This window comes from Oncorhynchus keta, unplaced genomic scaffold, assembly GCF_023373465.1.
Source record: "Oncorhynchus keta strain PuntledgeMale-10-30-2019 unplaced genomic scaffold, Oket_V2 Un_contig_269_pilon_pilon, whole genome shotgun sequence".
In the NCBI taxonomy this organism is placed as follows: Eukaryota; Metazoa; Chordata; class Actinopteri; order Salmoniformes; family Salmonidae; genus Oncorhynchus; species Oncorhynchus keta.
In genome coordinates, this window is record NW_026285285.1 from 416,384 (window position 1) to 432,602 (window position 16,219).

Sequence of the window (16,219 nt, forward strand, 5' to 3'; positions counted from 1 at the left end):
GTACTCTATCTACACAGACAGTTTTCATGAGGTACTCTATCTACACAGACAGTTTTCATGAGGTACTCTATCTACACAGACAGTTTTCATGAGGTACTCTATCTACACAGAGTTTTCATGAGGTACTCTATCTACACAGACAGTTTTCATGAGGTACTCTATCTACACAGACAGTTTTCATGAGGTACTCTATCTACACAGACAGTTTTCATGAGGTACTCTATCTACACAGAGTTTTCATGAGGTACTCTATCTACACAGACAGTTTTCATGAGGTACTCTATCTACACAGACAGTTTTCATGAGGTACTCTATCTACACAGACAGTTTTCATGAGGTACTCTATCTACACAGACAGTTTTCATGAGGTACTCTATCTACACAGACAGTTTTCATGAGGTACTCTATCTACACAGACAGTTTTCATGAGGTACTCTATCTACACAGACAGTTTTCATGAGGTACTCTATCTACACAGACAGTTTTCATCCATATTTTACGTAGCCATCTATTTACCACCACAAACTGATGCTGGCACTATGAATTCACTCAACCAACTCTCATGCACTCAGCTGCCATAAGAAAACAAGACAATGCTCATCCAGGTGGCGCTCCTAGTGGCCGGGGACTTTAATGCAGGGAAACTTAAATCCGTTTTATTACATCATTTCTTCCAGCATGTCACATGTGCAGACAGAGGAAAAACAACTCTAGACCACCTTTACTCAACACACAGAGATGGATACAAAGCTCTCCCTTGCCCTCCATTTGACAAACCTGACCACAATTCTATCCTCCTGATTCCTGCTTACAAGCGTAAACCAATGCAGTGACTCACTCAATACGGAAGTGATCAGATGGCCCGGATGCAACGCAACAGGACTGTGTTGCATCACAGACTGGAATATGTTCCAGGATTCATCCAATGGCATTGAGGAGTATAGCACATCAGTCACTGACTTAATCAATAAGTGCATCGACGACGTCGTCCCACAGTGACCGTATGCACATATCCCAACAAGAAGCCATGAATTACAGGCAACATCCGCACTGAGATAAAGACTAGTGCTGCTGTTTTCAAGGAGCTGGACACAAATCCGGATGCTTATGAGAAATCCCGCTATGCCCTCAGACTAACCATCAAACAGGCAAAGCACCAATAAAGAACTAAGTTTGAATCCTACAACACCAGCTCTGACGCTCATCAGATGTGTCAGGGCTTGAAAACTATTACGGACTACAAAGGGAAACCCAGCCGTGAGCTGCCCAGTGATGCGAACCTACCAGACAAGTTAAATGCCTTTTGCGCACGCTTCGAGGCAAGCAACACTCAAGCATGCATGAGAGCACCAGCTGTTCCGGAAGACTGTGTGATCATGCTCTCCTTAGCCGATGTGAGCAAGCCTTTAGACAGGTCAACAATCCCAAGGCTGCGGGACAGATTAATTACCAGGGCGTGTACTCAGAGCATGTGCCGACCAACTGGCAAGTGACTTCACTGACATTTTCAATCCCTCCCTGACCTGTAATACCAACCTGTTTCAAGCAGACTACCATAGTCCCTGTGGCCAAGAAAGTGTAACCTGCCTAAATGACTACCACCCTGTAGCACTCACGTCCGTAGCCATGAAGTGCTTTGAAAGGCTGGTCATGGCTCACATCAACACCATCATCCCAGAAGCCCTAGACCCACTCCAACCCGCCTACCGTCCCAACAGATCCACAGATGATGCAATCTCAATCCACAATCATCTCAAAGGAGATAATTGTGGACTACAGGAAAAAAGTGGACTGAGCACACCCCATTCTCATCAACAGGGCTGCAAATCAAATCAAATCTAATTGTATTTGTCACATACACATGGTCAGCAGATGTTAATGCGAGTGTAGCGAAATGCTTGTGCTTCTAGTTCCGACAATGCAGTGATAACCAACAAGTAATCTAACTAACAATTCCAAAACTACTGTCTTATACACAGTGTAAAGGGATAAAGAATTTGTACATAAAGATATATGAATGAGTGATGGTACAGAGCAGCATAGGCAAGATACAGTAGATGGTATCGAGTACAGTATATACATATGAGTATGTAAACAAAGTGGCATAGTTAAAGTGGCTAGTTTGAGGGGGGGGTCGAGGTGAGGAGGAGCATTTTTTTGAGGTACTGTTTTCAAATTCCCATTGATGAAATGCAATTGTGTTCATTGTCCATGGGTTATTCCTGCCCATAACCCCACCTCCACCATGGGGTACTCCACTCGCCCACACGACGCCACACACGCTGTTTGCCATCTGCCTGGTGCAGTTGAGAACAAATTCATCCGTGAAGAGCACACTTCTCCAGCGTGCCATTGGCCATAGAAGGAGCATTTGTCAATTGAAGTTGGTTACAATGCCAAACTGCAGTCAGGTTAAGACCTTGGTGAGGATGACGTGCACGCAGATGAGCTTCTGACAGTTTGTACAGAAATTCATTGGTTGTTCAAACCCACAGTTTCATCAGCTGTCCGGGTGGCTGGTCTCAGATGATCCCGCAGGTGAATAAGCTGGATGTGGTGGTCCTGCCTGGCCTGGTGTGGTTACACGTGACCTGCGGTTGGAGGCGACTTTTGGTAGAGAAATTAACAAAATTCTCTGGCAACAGCTCTGGTGGACATTCCTCATAACTCCCTCATAACTCCCTCATAACTCGAGACATCTGTGGCATTGTGTAGTGTGACTGTCACGGTTTTCATGTGGTGAAGGAGAGTCGGACCAAACTGCAGCGTGTATATTGCGATCCATGTTTAATCACACAACGTAAACACGAATAAACACAAACACTACAAAACAATAAACAAACCGAAAACAGCCTATACTTGTGTCAACTAAACTAGCACAAGGACATCAAGACACTCAGGACAATCACCCACAATACAACCAAAGAATATGGCTGCCTAAATATGGTTCCCAATCAGAGACAACGATAAACACCTGCCTCTGATTGAGAACCACTTCAGACAGCCATAGACTAACCTAGAACACCCCACTAAGCTACAATCCCACTATCTACACACCACATACAAAAACCCATGTCACACCCTGGCCTGACCAAATAAATGAAGAAAAACACAAAATACTACGACCAGGGCGTGACAGTGACACAACTTCACATTTTCTAGTAGCCTTTTATTGTCCCCAGCACAAGGTGCATCTGTGTAATGATCATGCTGTTTAATCAGCTTCTAGATATTCCACACCTGTCAGGTGGATGGATTATCTTGGCAGAGGAGAAATGCTCAGTAACAGGGATGTAAATCAATTTGTGCACGAAATTTGAGACTTTTTGTGCATATTGAACATTTCTGTGATCTTTTATTTCAACTAATAAAACATGGAAACAGCATGTTTGATTTATATTTTTGTTCAGGCTGTATTTTTATCTATAACTACAACAACAACAATACTTTTCCTGTAGAAAATGTGGTATGCTTGCTTGATTTAAGTTAAGTTATAGTAGTGGTAGTGACTAAATTAGTGATGTTAGTGACTGGTTATAGTAGCGGTAGTGACTGGTTATAGTAGTGGTAGTGACTGGTTATAATTATAGTAGTGGTAGTGACTGGTTATAATTATAGTAGTGGTAGTGACTGGTTATAGTAGTGGTAGTGTTTGGTTATAGTAGTGGTAGTGACTGGTTATAATTATAGTAGTGGTAGTGACTGGTTATAGTAGTTGTAGTGACTGGTTATACTAGTGGTAGTGACTACAGTAGTAGTGGTAGTGACTGGTTATAGTGATGGTAGTGACTGGTTATAGTAGTGGTAGTGACTGGTTATAGTAGTGGTAGTGGTGTTGTCTACAGTAGTAGTGGTAGTGACTGGTTATAGTTATAGTAGTGGCAGTGACTGGTTATAGTTATAGTAGTGGTAGTGACTGGTTATAGTAGTGGTAGTGACTACAGTAGTAGTGGTAGTGTCTACAGTAGTAGTGGTAGTGACTGGTTATAATTATGGTAGTGGTAGTGACTGGTTATAGTTATAGTAGTGGTAGTGACTGGTTATAGTAGTGGTAGTGTCTACAGTAGTAATGGTAGTGACTGGTTATAGTTATAGTAGTGGTAGTGACTGGTTATAGTTATAGTAGTGGTAGTGACTGGTTATAGTAGTGGTAGTGACTGGTTATAGTAGTGGTAGTGTCTACAGTAGTAATGGTAGTGACTGGTTATAGTAGTGGTAGTGTCTACAGTAGTAATGGTAGTGACTGGTTATAGTAGTGGTAGTGTCTACAGTAGTAATGGTAGTGACTGGTTATAGTAGTGGTAGTGTCTACAGTAGTAATGGTAGTGACTGGTTATAGTAGTGGTAGTGACTGGTTATAGTAGTGGTAGTGACTGGTTATAGTAGTGGTAGTGACTGGTTATAGATAGTAAAGAATAGATAGATACAATAGATAGTAAAGAATAGTTGGTATAGAATAGATGGTATAGAATAGATGGTATAGAATAGATGGTATAGAATCGATAGTATAGAATAGATAGTAAAGAATAGACAGTATAGAATAGATAATAAAGAATAGTTGGTAAAGAATAGATAGTATAATAGATAGTAAATAATAGATAGATACAATAGATAGTAAAGAATAGATAGTAAAGAATAGATAGATACAATAGATAGTAAAGAATAGATAGATAGTAAAGAATAGATAGATACAATAGATAGTAAAGAATAGATAGATAGTAAAGAATAGATAGATACAATAGATAGATACAATAGATAGTAAAGAATAGATAGTAAAGAATAGATAGATACAATAGATAGTAAAGAATAGTTGGTATAGAATAGATGGTATAGAATAGATGGTATAGAATCGATAGTATAGAATCGAAAGTATAGATAGTAAACAATAGATGGTGTAGTATAGATAGATACAATAGATAGTAAAGAATATATATATATAAATATATAGTGATGGAAGCGGGGTGAACAGGCAGTGGCTCGGGTGGTTGATGTCCTTGATGATCTTTATGGCCTTCCTGTAACATCGGGTGGTGTAGGTGTCCTGGAGGGTAGGTAGTTTGCCCCCGGTGATGCGTTGTGCAGACCTCACTACCCTCTGGAGAGCCTTACGGTTGAGGGCGGAGCAGTTGCCGTACCAGGCGGTGATACAGCCTGCCAGGATGCTCTCGATTGTGCATCTGTAGAAGTTTGTGAGTGCTTTTGGTGACAAGCCGAATTTCTTCAGCCTCCTGAGGTTGAAGAGGCGCTGCTGCGCCTTCTTCACGACGCTGTCAGTGTGAGTGGACCAATTCAGTTTGTCTGTGATGTGTATGCCGAGGAACTTAAAACTTGCTACCCTCTCCACTACCCTCTCCACTACTATTGCCCTGATTCCGGCGACTTTGTTAACTAGGAACTGGTTATTAGCGAGTAATGTACTCGGGAGCGGTGGGTGGTGTGCGCGCATCCGAACTCTCACTACAAGACCGCCCCGGCATCCTCTCCTCTGGCGGCATTGTTTTGGGTCGGCCTCTGGAATCAGTTTGAATGCCCTGGGAGATGCAGATAAAGGATCCACATTGGGAAAGTCGTATTCCTGGTAGTAATGCTGGTTGTGCTGGTAAGTTGACGTCTCTCTGATATCCAATAGTTATTCTCGGTTGTACAATGGTTGCTCCACTAAAAGTTTTGTGATTATGCTGCAGGACTCAGAGGTAATTTGTGGTTTAGTACGGTACGCTGCGTCACCACTTCATTGTTCCAGACCACCACAAGAGGGAGTTAGAGCACTGATTCTGCTTTTGGGTCCTACTGTGTCTCTAACTGACAGTGAAGGGAAACATAAACCAGTAAATATTAGTAACAATGTCTCATCCCGTGTTCAACAACAGACTTTTTTCTCGCTTGTTTTGCGACAATTGAAAACAAAATAATTTCCAAAATATTGTTATTTTTTAAACAAAGCGATTATTATTATTATTAATTTAGAATTGTATAAAAGCCATTGGATATTCCCGCAGATATATTATCAACCCTGTTATTAGCAGGACAATATATATTGGTCATGGCTACCGAGTGGCACACAATGGGATTGCCTTGCAGTTCTCCAGCTGTATCCACTGAAAGTGCGCAGGTTCAAGGCACGAGGCCGGGGGTGCGGGATGGGCTGCAGGGTCGCATACAGAAGACTGACCTAGCCCATGGGGATGGAAGGCGGAGGAAAATTAGGGCGAAATGTTGTCCCAGTAAGATTTATATTCTTGGTAGACCATGTTGTCCTATTCAGCACATGGTACCCTTGTTGTGTGTAGACGTCTCAGTGGTCCCTACTGTCCACACTCCCACACACATAAACACACATCCTGTCCACACTCCCACACACATAAACACACATCCTGTCCACACTCCCACACACATAAACACACATCCTGTCCACACTCCCACACACATAAACACACATCCTGTCCACACTCCCACACACATAAACACACATCCTGTCCACACTCCCCACACATAAACACACATCCTGTCCACACTCCCACACACATAAACACACATCCTGTCCACACTCCCACACACATAAACACACATCCTGTCCACACTCCCACACACATAAACACACATCCTGTCCACACTCCCACACACATAAACACACATCCTGTCCACACTCCCACACACATAAACACACGTCTCAGTGGTCCCTACCGTGCAGTGCCTTAGTCACAGCTGAGCCCTTAGAATAGCTGTTCTATTTCAGTTCTGTAACCCAGGTGTTTTGCTCCACCTCTCTCTGCCAGGGCTGGGCTGGGACATATGCTGGGCTTTATATAGACTGGACTTGCATCCCAAATGGTAACGTATTACCTTTAAAGCGCACTACTTTTGACCAGGGCCCATATGGAACAGGGACAGGACAGAACAGAACCAGAAGAGGGACCGGACCAGAAGAGGGACAGGACCAGGGACAGGACCAGAAGAGGGACAGGACCAGAAGAGGGACAGAACCAGGGACAGGACCAGAAGAGGGACAGGACCTGAAGATGGATTATTATTTTCTTTAGAAATGTAATGTAAAAGTTGTCAAAAATATATAAATAGTAAAGTACAGACAAAAAAATGACTTAAGTAGTACTTTAAAGTAGTTTTGCCTAAGCTCTTTACTCCACTACATCGGACAGCGTCAGTAGCCAGACAGAATAGTTAGAGGAGAGAACCGAGCAGGACACTCCGCATTCTGCCACAGCCACTAACTGAGCTCAGTCCTTCATCTACCTGGAAAAGGATCATACAGATTTATAATTTTACTTTCCAGTCGCGCTCAAACTATCCTTACTGTTTTATCTTGCACTTGGGAAATATTTATTGAAGGGAAAAGAACGCTCCAAAACTGGACAAATATTCTGCAATCGTGAATTTGTGTTTGAAACGTGATAAAACGCGCCTTGCATTCTACCCCGATGTGGAGGCGCTCTCGGTTCAGTCACAGAAGAGGGTTTCTAGACTCCAGATGGTAACGAGGAAGTGTAGATCCTGGAGCTGTTCTGCACGCCGACTCAGACATCTTTGACCTCTGCTGCTGCTAGTAGAGTCTGTCAGAGACTGTGACCTGACTGGAGGACCGGGGGGGAACAGACAACAACATCATGGTTCAGAACGTGATTCTAGTGTTTTTCCGCAGGCGGCTGAGCCAGAGACCCGCGGTAGAGGAGCTGGAGAGTCGGAACATCCTCAAACGTGAGTATTGGATCATGATACATAGTTTATAATCAATTAAAACGAGAGGATATAACAAATATGATCCTTTATAAGGGATCATAGTTTATTATCAGTTTTAATAAGTGAAACTGTCCCACTGTCTGTATCGACTCTCCAGATGAGCCGGGTGGGCTTCAACGCAACATGACTAAATCTCTATATTACTTCAGTGTTGAATGTATTGCCATGGTGATGAATACATGTTGCATGGAACTACGACACTACAGTTTATACTCCATTTGTTTCTTTTTAAAAAATGAAACAATTTAAAACAACTTTGTTAGTGCCTCCCGATGAGGCGTCACTAAAGACCCAGCGTTCGATCCCGGCCTGTGTTGCAGCTGGCCGCGACCGTGAAGCGGGGTACAATTGGCCTAGCGTCAGGGTCCAGTTGTCAGATCAATGTCAGGGTCCAGTTGTCAGATCAATGTCAGGGTCCAGTCTCAGATCAATGTCAGGGTCCAGTCTCAGATCAATGTCAGGGTCCAGTTGTCAGATCAATGTCAGGGTCCAGTTGTCAGATCAATGTCAGGGTCCAGTTGTCAGATCAATGTCAGGGTCCAGTTGTCAGATCAATGTCAGGGTCCAGTTGTCAGATCAATGTCAGGGTCCAGTTGTCAGATCAATGTCAGGGTCCAGTTGTCAGATCAATGTCAGGGTCCAGTTGTCAGATCAATGTCAGGGTCCAGTCTCAGATCAATGTCAGGGTCCAGTTGTCAGATCAATGTCAGGGTCCAGTCTCAGATCAATGTCAGGGTCCAGTTGTCAGATCAATGTCAGGGTCCAGTCTCAGATCAATGTCAGGGTCCAGTTGTCAGATCAATGTCAGGGTCCAGTTGTCAGATCAATGTCAGGGTCCAGTCTCAGATCAATGTCAGGGTCCAGTTGTCAGATCAATGTCAGGGTCCAGTTGTCAGATCAATGTCAGGGTCCAGTTGTCAGATCAATGTCAGGGTCCAGTCTCAGATCAATGTCAGGGTCCAGTCTCAGATCAATGTCAGGGTCCAGTCTCAGATCAATGTCAGGGTCCAGTTGTCAGATCAATGTCAGGGTCCAGTTGTCAGATCAATGTCAGGGTCCAGTCTCAGATCAATGTCAGGGTCCAGTCTCAGATCAATGTCAGGGTCCAGTTGTCAGATCAATGTCAGGGTCCAGTTGTCAGATCAATGTCAGGGTCCAGTTGTCAGATCAATGTCAGGGTCCAGTTGTCAGATCAATGTCAGGGTCCAGTCTCAGATCAATGTCAGGGTCCAGTTGTCAGATCAATGTCAGGGTCCAGTCTCAGATCAATGTCAGGGTCCAGTTGTCAGATCAATGTCAGGGTCCAGTCTCAGATCAATGTCAGGGTCCAGTTGTCAGATCAATGTCAGGGTCCAGTTGTCAGATCAATGTCAGGGTCCAGTTGTCAGATCAATGTCAGGGTCCAGTCTCAGATCAATGTCAGGGTCCAGTTGTCAGATCAATGTCAGGGTCCAGTCTCAGATCAATGTCAGGGTCCAGTTGTCAGATCAATGTCAGGGTCCAGTCTCAGATCAATGTCAGGGTCCAGTTGTCAGATCAATGTCAGGGTCCAGTTGTCAGATCAATGTCAGGGTCCAGTTGTCAGATCAATGTCAGGGTCCAGTTGTCAGATCAATGTCAGGGTCCAGTTGTCAGATCAATGTCAGGGTCCAGTCTCAGATCAATGTCAGGGTCCAGTTGTCAGATCAATGTCAGGGTCCAGTTGTCAGATCAATGTCAGGGTCCAGTTGTCAGATCAATGTCAGGGTCCAGTCTCAGATCAATGTCAGGGTCCAGTTGTCAGATCAATGTCAGGGTCCAGTTGTCAGATCAATGTCAGGGTCCAGTTGTCAGATCAATGTCAGGGTCCAGTTGTCAGATCAATGTCAGGGTCCAGTTGCCAGATCAATGTCAGGGTCCAGTTGTCAGATCAATGTCAGGGTCCAGTCTCAGATCAAGGTCAGGGTCCAGTCTCAGATCAAGGTCAGGGTCCAGTCTCAGATCAATGTCAGGGTCCAGTCTCAGATCAATGTCAGGGTCCATCTGTCTCCATCTCTTCTCCATCTGTCTCCATCTCTTCTCCATCTGTCTCCTCCATCTCTTCTCCATCTGTCTCCATCTCTCTCCATCTCTGTCCTTCCTTCATCTCTCTTCCCCATCTCTCTCCTCCCTGCATCTCTCTCCTCCTGCACTGTGTTTCTGACCTGTTGTTCTTCCTGTTTCATCTCCAGAGAGGAATGACCAGTCAGAGCAGGAGGAGAGGAGGGAGATCAAACAGAGACTCAACAGGAAGTTGAACCAGCGTCCTACAGTAGATGAGTTAAGGGACAGGAAGATACTGATTCGTTTCAGTGACTATGTTGAGGTGGCCAAGGCTCAGGACTACGACCGCAGGGCAGATAAACCCTGGACCAGGCTGTCTGCTTCAGACAAGGTCAGCTCAACTCGCACAGACACACATAAACAGCTGAGCTCCTGTTTTTACCACCTGTTGTTGTTGACATGGTTGTTGTTGATGTGTTCTCCAGGCAGCAATAAGGAAGGAGCTGAATGAGTTCAAGAATAACGAGATGGAGGTTCACAATTCCAGCAAGCACCTGACAAGGTATGTGAGGGTGGTTTTGTGTGTGTGTGTGTGTGCTTTTGGTTTTACTATCCTAGACTGTTCAGGGTCTGGCCTGCTCCCCTCCTCTACAGAGGGAGTTAGTCTGAGCTCTCCACTCCCCTCCCCTGCCGTCGCTATACCCCCTTTCTATCTGACACAGTTACAAAATCCTGGATTGCCTCTCCACAGATGACCATTACCTAACTATTACTACTCAGTTTCTGTCCAGCACTGAGGACAGAGCACCTTCAGTCCGTTCAGTTCTTAATAGATCACCTTCAGTCCATTCAGTTGTTAATAGATCACCTTCAGTCCGTTCAGTTATTAATAGAGCACCTTCAGTCTGTTCAGTTATTAATAGATCACCTTCAGTCCGTTCAGTTATTAATAGATCACCTTCCGTCCGTTCAGTTATTAATAGATCACCTTCAGTCTGTTCAGTTATTAATAGATCACCTTCAGTCTGTTCAGTTATTAATAGATCACCTTCCCTCCATTCAGTTGTTAATAGATCACCTTCAGTCTGTTCAGTTATTAATAGATCACCTTCAGTCTGTTCAGTTATTAATAGATCACCTTCCGTCCATTCAGTTGTTAATAGATCACCTTCAGTCTGTTCAGTTATTAATAGATCACCTTCAGTCTGTTTAGTTATTAATAGATCACCTTCAGTCCGTTCAGTCATTAATAGATCACCTTCAGTCCGTTCAGTTATTAATAGATCACCTTCAGTCCGTTCAGTTATTAATAGAGCACCTTCAGTCTGTTCAGTTATTAATAGATCACCTTCAGTCTGTTCAGTTATTAATAGATCACCTTCAGTCCGTTCAGTTATTAATAGAGCACCTTCAGTCCGTTCAGTTGTTAATAGATCACCTTCAGTCTGTTCAGTTATTAATAGATCACCTTCAGTCCGTTCAGTTATTAATAGATCACCTTCAGTCCGTTCAGTTATTAATAGATCACCTTCAGTCCGTTCAGTTATTAATAGATCACCTTCAGTCTGTTCAGTTATTAATAGATCACCTTCAGTCCGTTCAGTTATTAATAGATCACCTTCAGTCCATTCACTTATTAATAGATCACCTTCCGTCCATTCAGTTATTAATAAATCATCTTCCGTCCGTTCAGTTATTAATAAATCACCTTCAGTCCGTTCAGTTAATAGATCACCTTCCGTCCGTTCAGTCATTAATAGATCACCTTCAGTCCGTTCAGTCATTAATAGATCACCTTCAGTCCGTTCAGTTATTAATAGATCACCTTCAGTCCGTTCAGTTATTAATAGATCACCTTCAGTCTGTTCAGTTATTAATAGATCACCTTCAGTCCGTTCAGTTATTAATAGATCACCTTCAGTCCGTTCAGTTATTAATAGATCACCTTCCGTCCGTTCAGTCATTAATAGATCACCTTCAGTCCGTTCAGTTATTAATAGATCACCTTCAGTCTGTTCAGTTATTAATAGATCACCTTCAGTCCGTTTAGTTATTAATAGATCACCTTCAGTCTGTTCAGTTATTAATAAATCACCTTCAGTCCATTCAGTTATTAATAGATCACCTTCAGTCCGTTCAGTCATTAATAGATCACCTTCAGTCCGTTCAGTCATTAATAGATCACCTTCAGTCCGTTCAGTTATTAATAAATCACCTTCAGTCCGTTCAGTTAATAGATCACCTTCAGTCCGTTCAGTTGTTAATAGATCACCTTCAGTCCGTTCAGTTATTAATAGATCACCTTCAGTCCATTCAGTTATTAATAGATCACCTTCAGTCCGTTCAGTTATTAATAGATCACCTTCAGTCCGTTCAGTTATTAATAGATCACCTTCAGTCCGTTCAGTTAATAGATCACCTTCAGTCCGTTCAGTTGTTAATAGATCACCTTCAGTCCGTTCAGTTATTAATAAATCACCTTCAGTCCGTTCAGTTATTAATAAATCACCTTCAGTCCGTTCAGTTATTAATAAATCACCTTCAGTCCGTTCAGTTAATAGATCACCTTCAGTCCGTTCAGTTGTTAATAGATCACCTTCAGTCCGTTCAGTTGTTAATAAATCACCTTCAGTCCGTTCAGTTATTAATAGATCACCTTCAGTCCGTTCAGTTATTAATAGATCACCTTCAGTCCGTTCAGTTGTTAATAGATCACCTTCAGTCCGTTCAGTTAATAGATCACCTTCAGTCCGTTCAGTTGTTAATAGATCACCTTCAGTCCGTTCAGTTGTTAATAGATCACCTTCAGTCCGTTCAGTTGTTAATAAATCACCTTCAGTCCGTTCAGTTATTAATAGATCACCTTCAGTCCGTTCAGTTATTAATAGGTGTCTGATTGATGTATTTCTGGGCATGGATCAGTTCATCTAACACTGACTGCCCTCTCTTTCTTCTTCTCTCCCTCTCTTTCCTCTTTCCTCTTTCCACTCTCTCTCTCTCCTCTCTCGTGTTTCTAGGTTCCATCGGCCGTAGTGTAGTGGTGGTTTCTTCTGCAGAAGCTGGGTGGTCCAATTATCAGTGAAGACCATGTGACAGTGTTCCCAGGCTCCTACCCATGGCCCCAGACTGTCCTGTCTTGATATGTGGGCTAGTTCCCGGATGTTCGACCTACAGATATCTGTCTGTCTTTGTGCCAACTTGGAGGCTGTCTGTCTCTCTGTGTGTCACCATGGAGGCTATGTCTCTAGAGCTGGCGCCCAGGAAAGATCACAGGAGACATCAGACTGATATTCTCCTAAAGGGGCTATCAAAACGTCTCTGGTCGCTTGCTCCTAGATGTCAACCAATGAGAAAAAGATGAATGAAAAAGATGACAGCACTTGTTAGTTGTTAGAGTTGTTTTTCTTTTCACTCCATACCAGCAGTCTAAAAGAATCAGAAAACTATTGCCATGCAACAAATGTTTCTCAGAATTTCTCTTAGTGTGGTTAAAGAAACCTACGAAGAAGAGGCTAAAGGATGAAAGAGGACATCCCTGAGACTGCCGCTGTGGAATAAACTGAAATAAATTACGTTGACTGTGAGTGCTTGGGGTCTGGTTTCATAGTGGATCCTTGGATCAGCCACAGGAGGAACTACGAGGAACCTCCAACCTGGAAGAACCAGCCTGATCGCTGCATTCACCATTCTATTTCACTTCACGCACCAATCTCACATTCCTCCTCAGTTTGAGCCTATGTCTGTGATGAGATGCAGTATTCAAAACGTACTTGCATCACCTTCAACCAATCACTGTTTCTGAGAGGAATCTGATTGGATCAGTCATTTTCCGATGTATTCCAAACACCTATTGGATAAAGACTAGACAGATAAGTGCAGTGAGACAGAATGGCGAAGGCAGCGATCAGGCTGGTTCCTCCTCCAACCTGCTCAGAGGAAACAGCACATCTCCTTCAGAGGACCATCTGAACATTTTCCTCAACACCTTGTTTCTCCATGTTAGAGGACGGAGGAGACACATTGGAATGCGTCCCAAATGGCACCATATTCCTTATTTTATAACAGACTCTTTGAAAGCTGAAAGAACGATGGCAAAGGATGTGGTGCATGTGACCAACGAAACCCATTTCCTCTCCTCTTCAGAAACACTAGTTAAAGGCTGCAAAATTCCAGAAAATTCCAGTTGGAGGGTTTCAGGATTTTATGCTTCATTTATTCTCTCCTGATTCCAGGAATCTCTAACCAGGATTTCTGGAAAACCTGGGGATTTTGGGAAAGTGGCAGGATTTTGCGACCCTAAACGCTAGTCTCCCCTCCAGCACCCAGGCATCTCTCTCTATGGGCTGACAGTGTTATTAATGTTGTCGGTAACAATGTCTGTCTAAAGCAGGGGTATCAAGCTCATTCCACGGTGGGCCGAGTGTCTGCAGGTTTTTGTTTTTTCCTTTCAATTAAGACCTAAATAGTGACCTTAATTCATCCATCAAGTACAAGGGTGGAGAGAGAACCTTCAGAGACACAGCCACCCGTGGAATGAGTTTAACACGTGGTCTAAAGCACCTTTGTAAGCACTATTTATCGTCTGCACAATACAAGTTGACTTTTTAAGAACTGCTGTTGTTGTAGAGTCTTTAATAAGGTGGTTGGTTGGAGGGTCTTTAATAAGGTGGTTGGTTGGAGGGTCTTTAATAAGGTGGTTGGTTGGAGGGTCTTTAATAAGGTGGTTGGTTGGAGGGTCTTTAATAAGGTGGTTGGTTGGAGGGTCTTTATTAAGGTGGTTGGAGGGTCTTTAATAAGGTGGTTGGAGGGTCTTTAATAAGGTGGTTGGTTGGAGGGTCTTTAATAAGGTGGTTGGTTGGAGGGTCTTTAATAAGGTGGTTGGTTGGAGGGTCTTTAATAAGGTGGTTGGAGGGTCTTTAATAAGGTGGTTGGTTGGAGGGTCTTTAATAAGGTGGTTGGTTGGAGGGTCTTTAATAAGGTGGTTGGAGGGTCTTTAATAAGGTGGTTGGTTGGAGGGTCTTTAATAAGGTGGTTGGTTGGTTGGGTCTTTAATAAGGTGGTTGGTTGGAGGGTCTTTAATAAGGTGGTTGGTTGGAGGGTCTTTAATAAGGTGGTTGGTTGGAGGGTCTTTAATAAGGTGGTTGGAGGGTCTTTAATAAGGTGGTTGGTTGGAGGGTCTTTAATAAGGTGGTTGGAGGGTCTTTAATAAGGTGGTTGGTTGGAGGGTCTTTAATAAGGTGGTTGGTAAGGTGGTTGGTTGGAGGGTCTTTAATAAGGTGGTTGGTTGGTCTTTAATAAGGTGGTTTTAATAAGGTGGTTGGTTGGAGGGTCTTTAATAAGGTGGTTGGTTGGAGGGTCTTTAATAAGGTGGTTGGTTGGAGGGTCTTTAATAAGGTGGTTGGTTGGAGGGTCTTTAATAAGGTGGTTGGTTGGAGGGTCTTTAATAAGGTGGTTGGTTGGAGGGTCTTTAATAAGGTGGTTGGAGGGTCTTCATTAAGGTGGTTGGTTGGAGGGTCTTTAATAAGGTGGTTGGAGGGTCTTTAATAAGGTGGTTGGTTGGAGGGTCTTTAATAAGGTGGTTGGAGGGTCTTTATTAAGGTGGTTGGTTGGAGGGTCTTTAATAAGGTGGTTGGTTGGAGGGTCTTTAATAAGGTGGTTGGTTGGAGGGTCTTTAATAAGGTGGTTGGAGGGTCTTTAATAAGGTGGTTGGTTGGAGGGTCTTTAATAAGGTGGTTGGTTGGAGGGTCTTTAATAAGGTGGTTGGTTGGAGGGTCTTTAATAAGGTGGTTGGTTGGAGGGTCTTTAATAAGGTGGTTGGTTGGAGGGTCTTTAATAAGGTGGTTGGTTGGAGGGTCTTTAATAAGGTGGTTGGAGGGTCTTTAATAAGGTGGTTGGTTGGAGGGTCTTTAATAAGGTGGTTGGTTGGAGGGTCTTTAATAAGGTGGTTGGTTGGAGGGTCTTTAATAAGGTGGTTGGAGGGTCTTTAATAAGGTGGTTGGTTGGAGGGTCTTTAATAAGGTGGTTGGTTGGAGGGTCTTTAATAAGGTGGTTGGTTGGAGGGTCTTTAATAAGGTGGTTGGTTGGAGGGTCTTTAATAAGGTGGTTGGTTGGAGGGTCTTTAATAAGGTGGTTGGTTGGAGGGTCTTTAATAAGGTGGTTGGTTGGAGGGTCTTTAATAAGGTGGTTGGTTGGAGGGTCTTTAATAAGGTGGTTGGTTGGAGGGTCTTTAATAAGGTGGTTGGTTGGAGGGTCTTTAATAAGGTGGTTGGTTGGAGGGTCTTTAATAAGGTGGTTGGTTGGAGGGGTCTTTAATAAGGTGGTTGGTTGGAGGGTCTTTAATAAGGTGGTTGGTTGGAGGGTCTTTAGGGTCTTTAATAAGGTGGTTGGTTGGAGGGTCTTTAATAAGGTGGTTGGTTGGAGGGTCTTTAATAAGGTGGTTGGA

General features: G+C 43.4%; 1 protein-coding gene across 1 annotated transcript in view; it reads left to right on the plus strand.

The window, feature by feature from the left end:
- Window positions 1-14,388, plus strand: part of LOC118378495 (phosphatase and actin regulator 3-like) — an 81,380-nt gene extending 66,992 nt beyond the window's left edge. The window contains exons 9-12 of the mRNA XM_052506617.1: window positions 7,658-7,713; window positions 9,966-10,168; window positions 10,263-10,339; window positions 12,795-14,388. Coding sequence (XP_052362577.1) covers window positions 7,658-7,713; window positions 9,966-10,168; window positions 10,263-10,339; window positions 12,795-12,810 — 352 coding nt within the window. The 3' untranslated portion in view covers window positions 12,811-14,388. The remainder of the gene's footprint in view (window positions 1-7,657; window positions 7,714-9,965; window positions 10,169-10,262; window positions 10,340-12,794) is intronic.
- The last annotated feature ends 1,831 nt before the right edge of the window (window positions 14,389-16,219 follow it).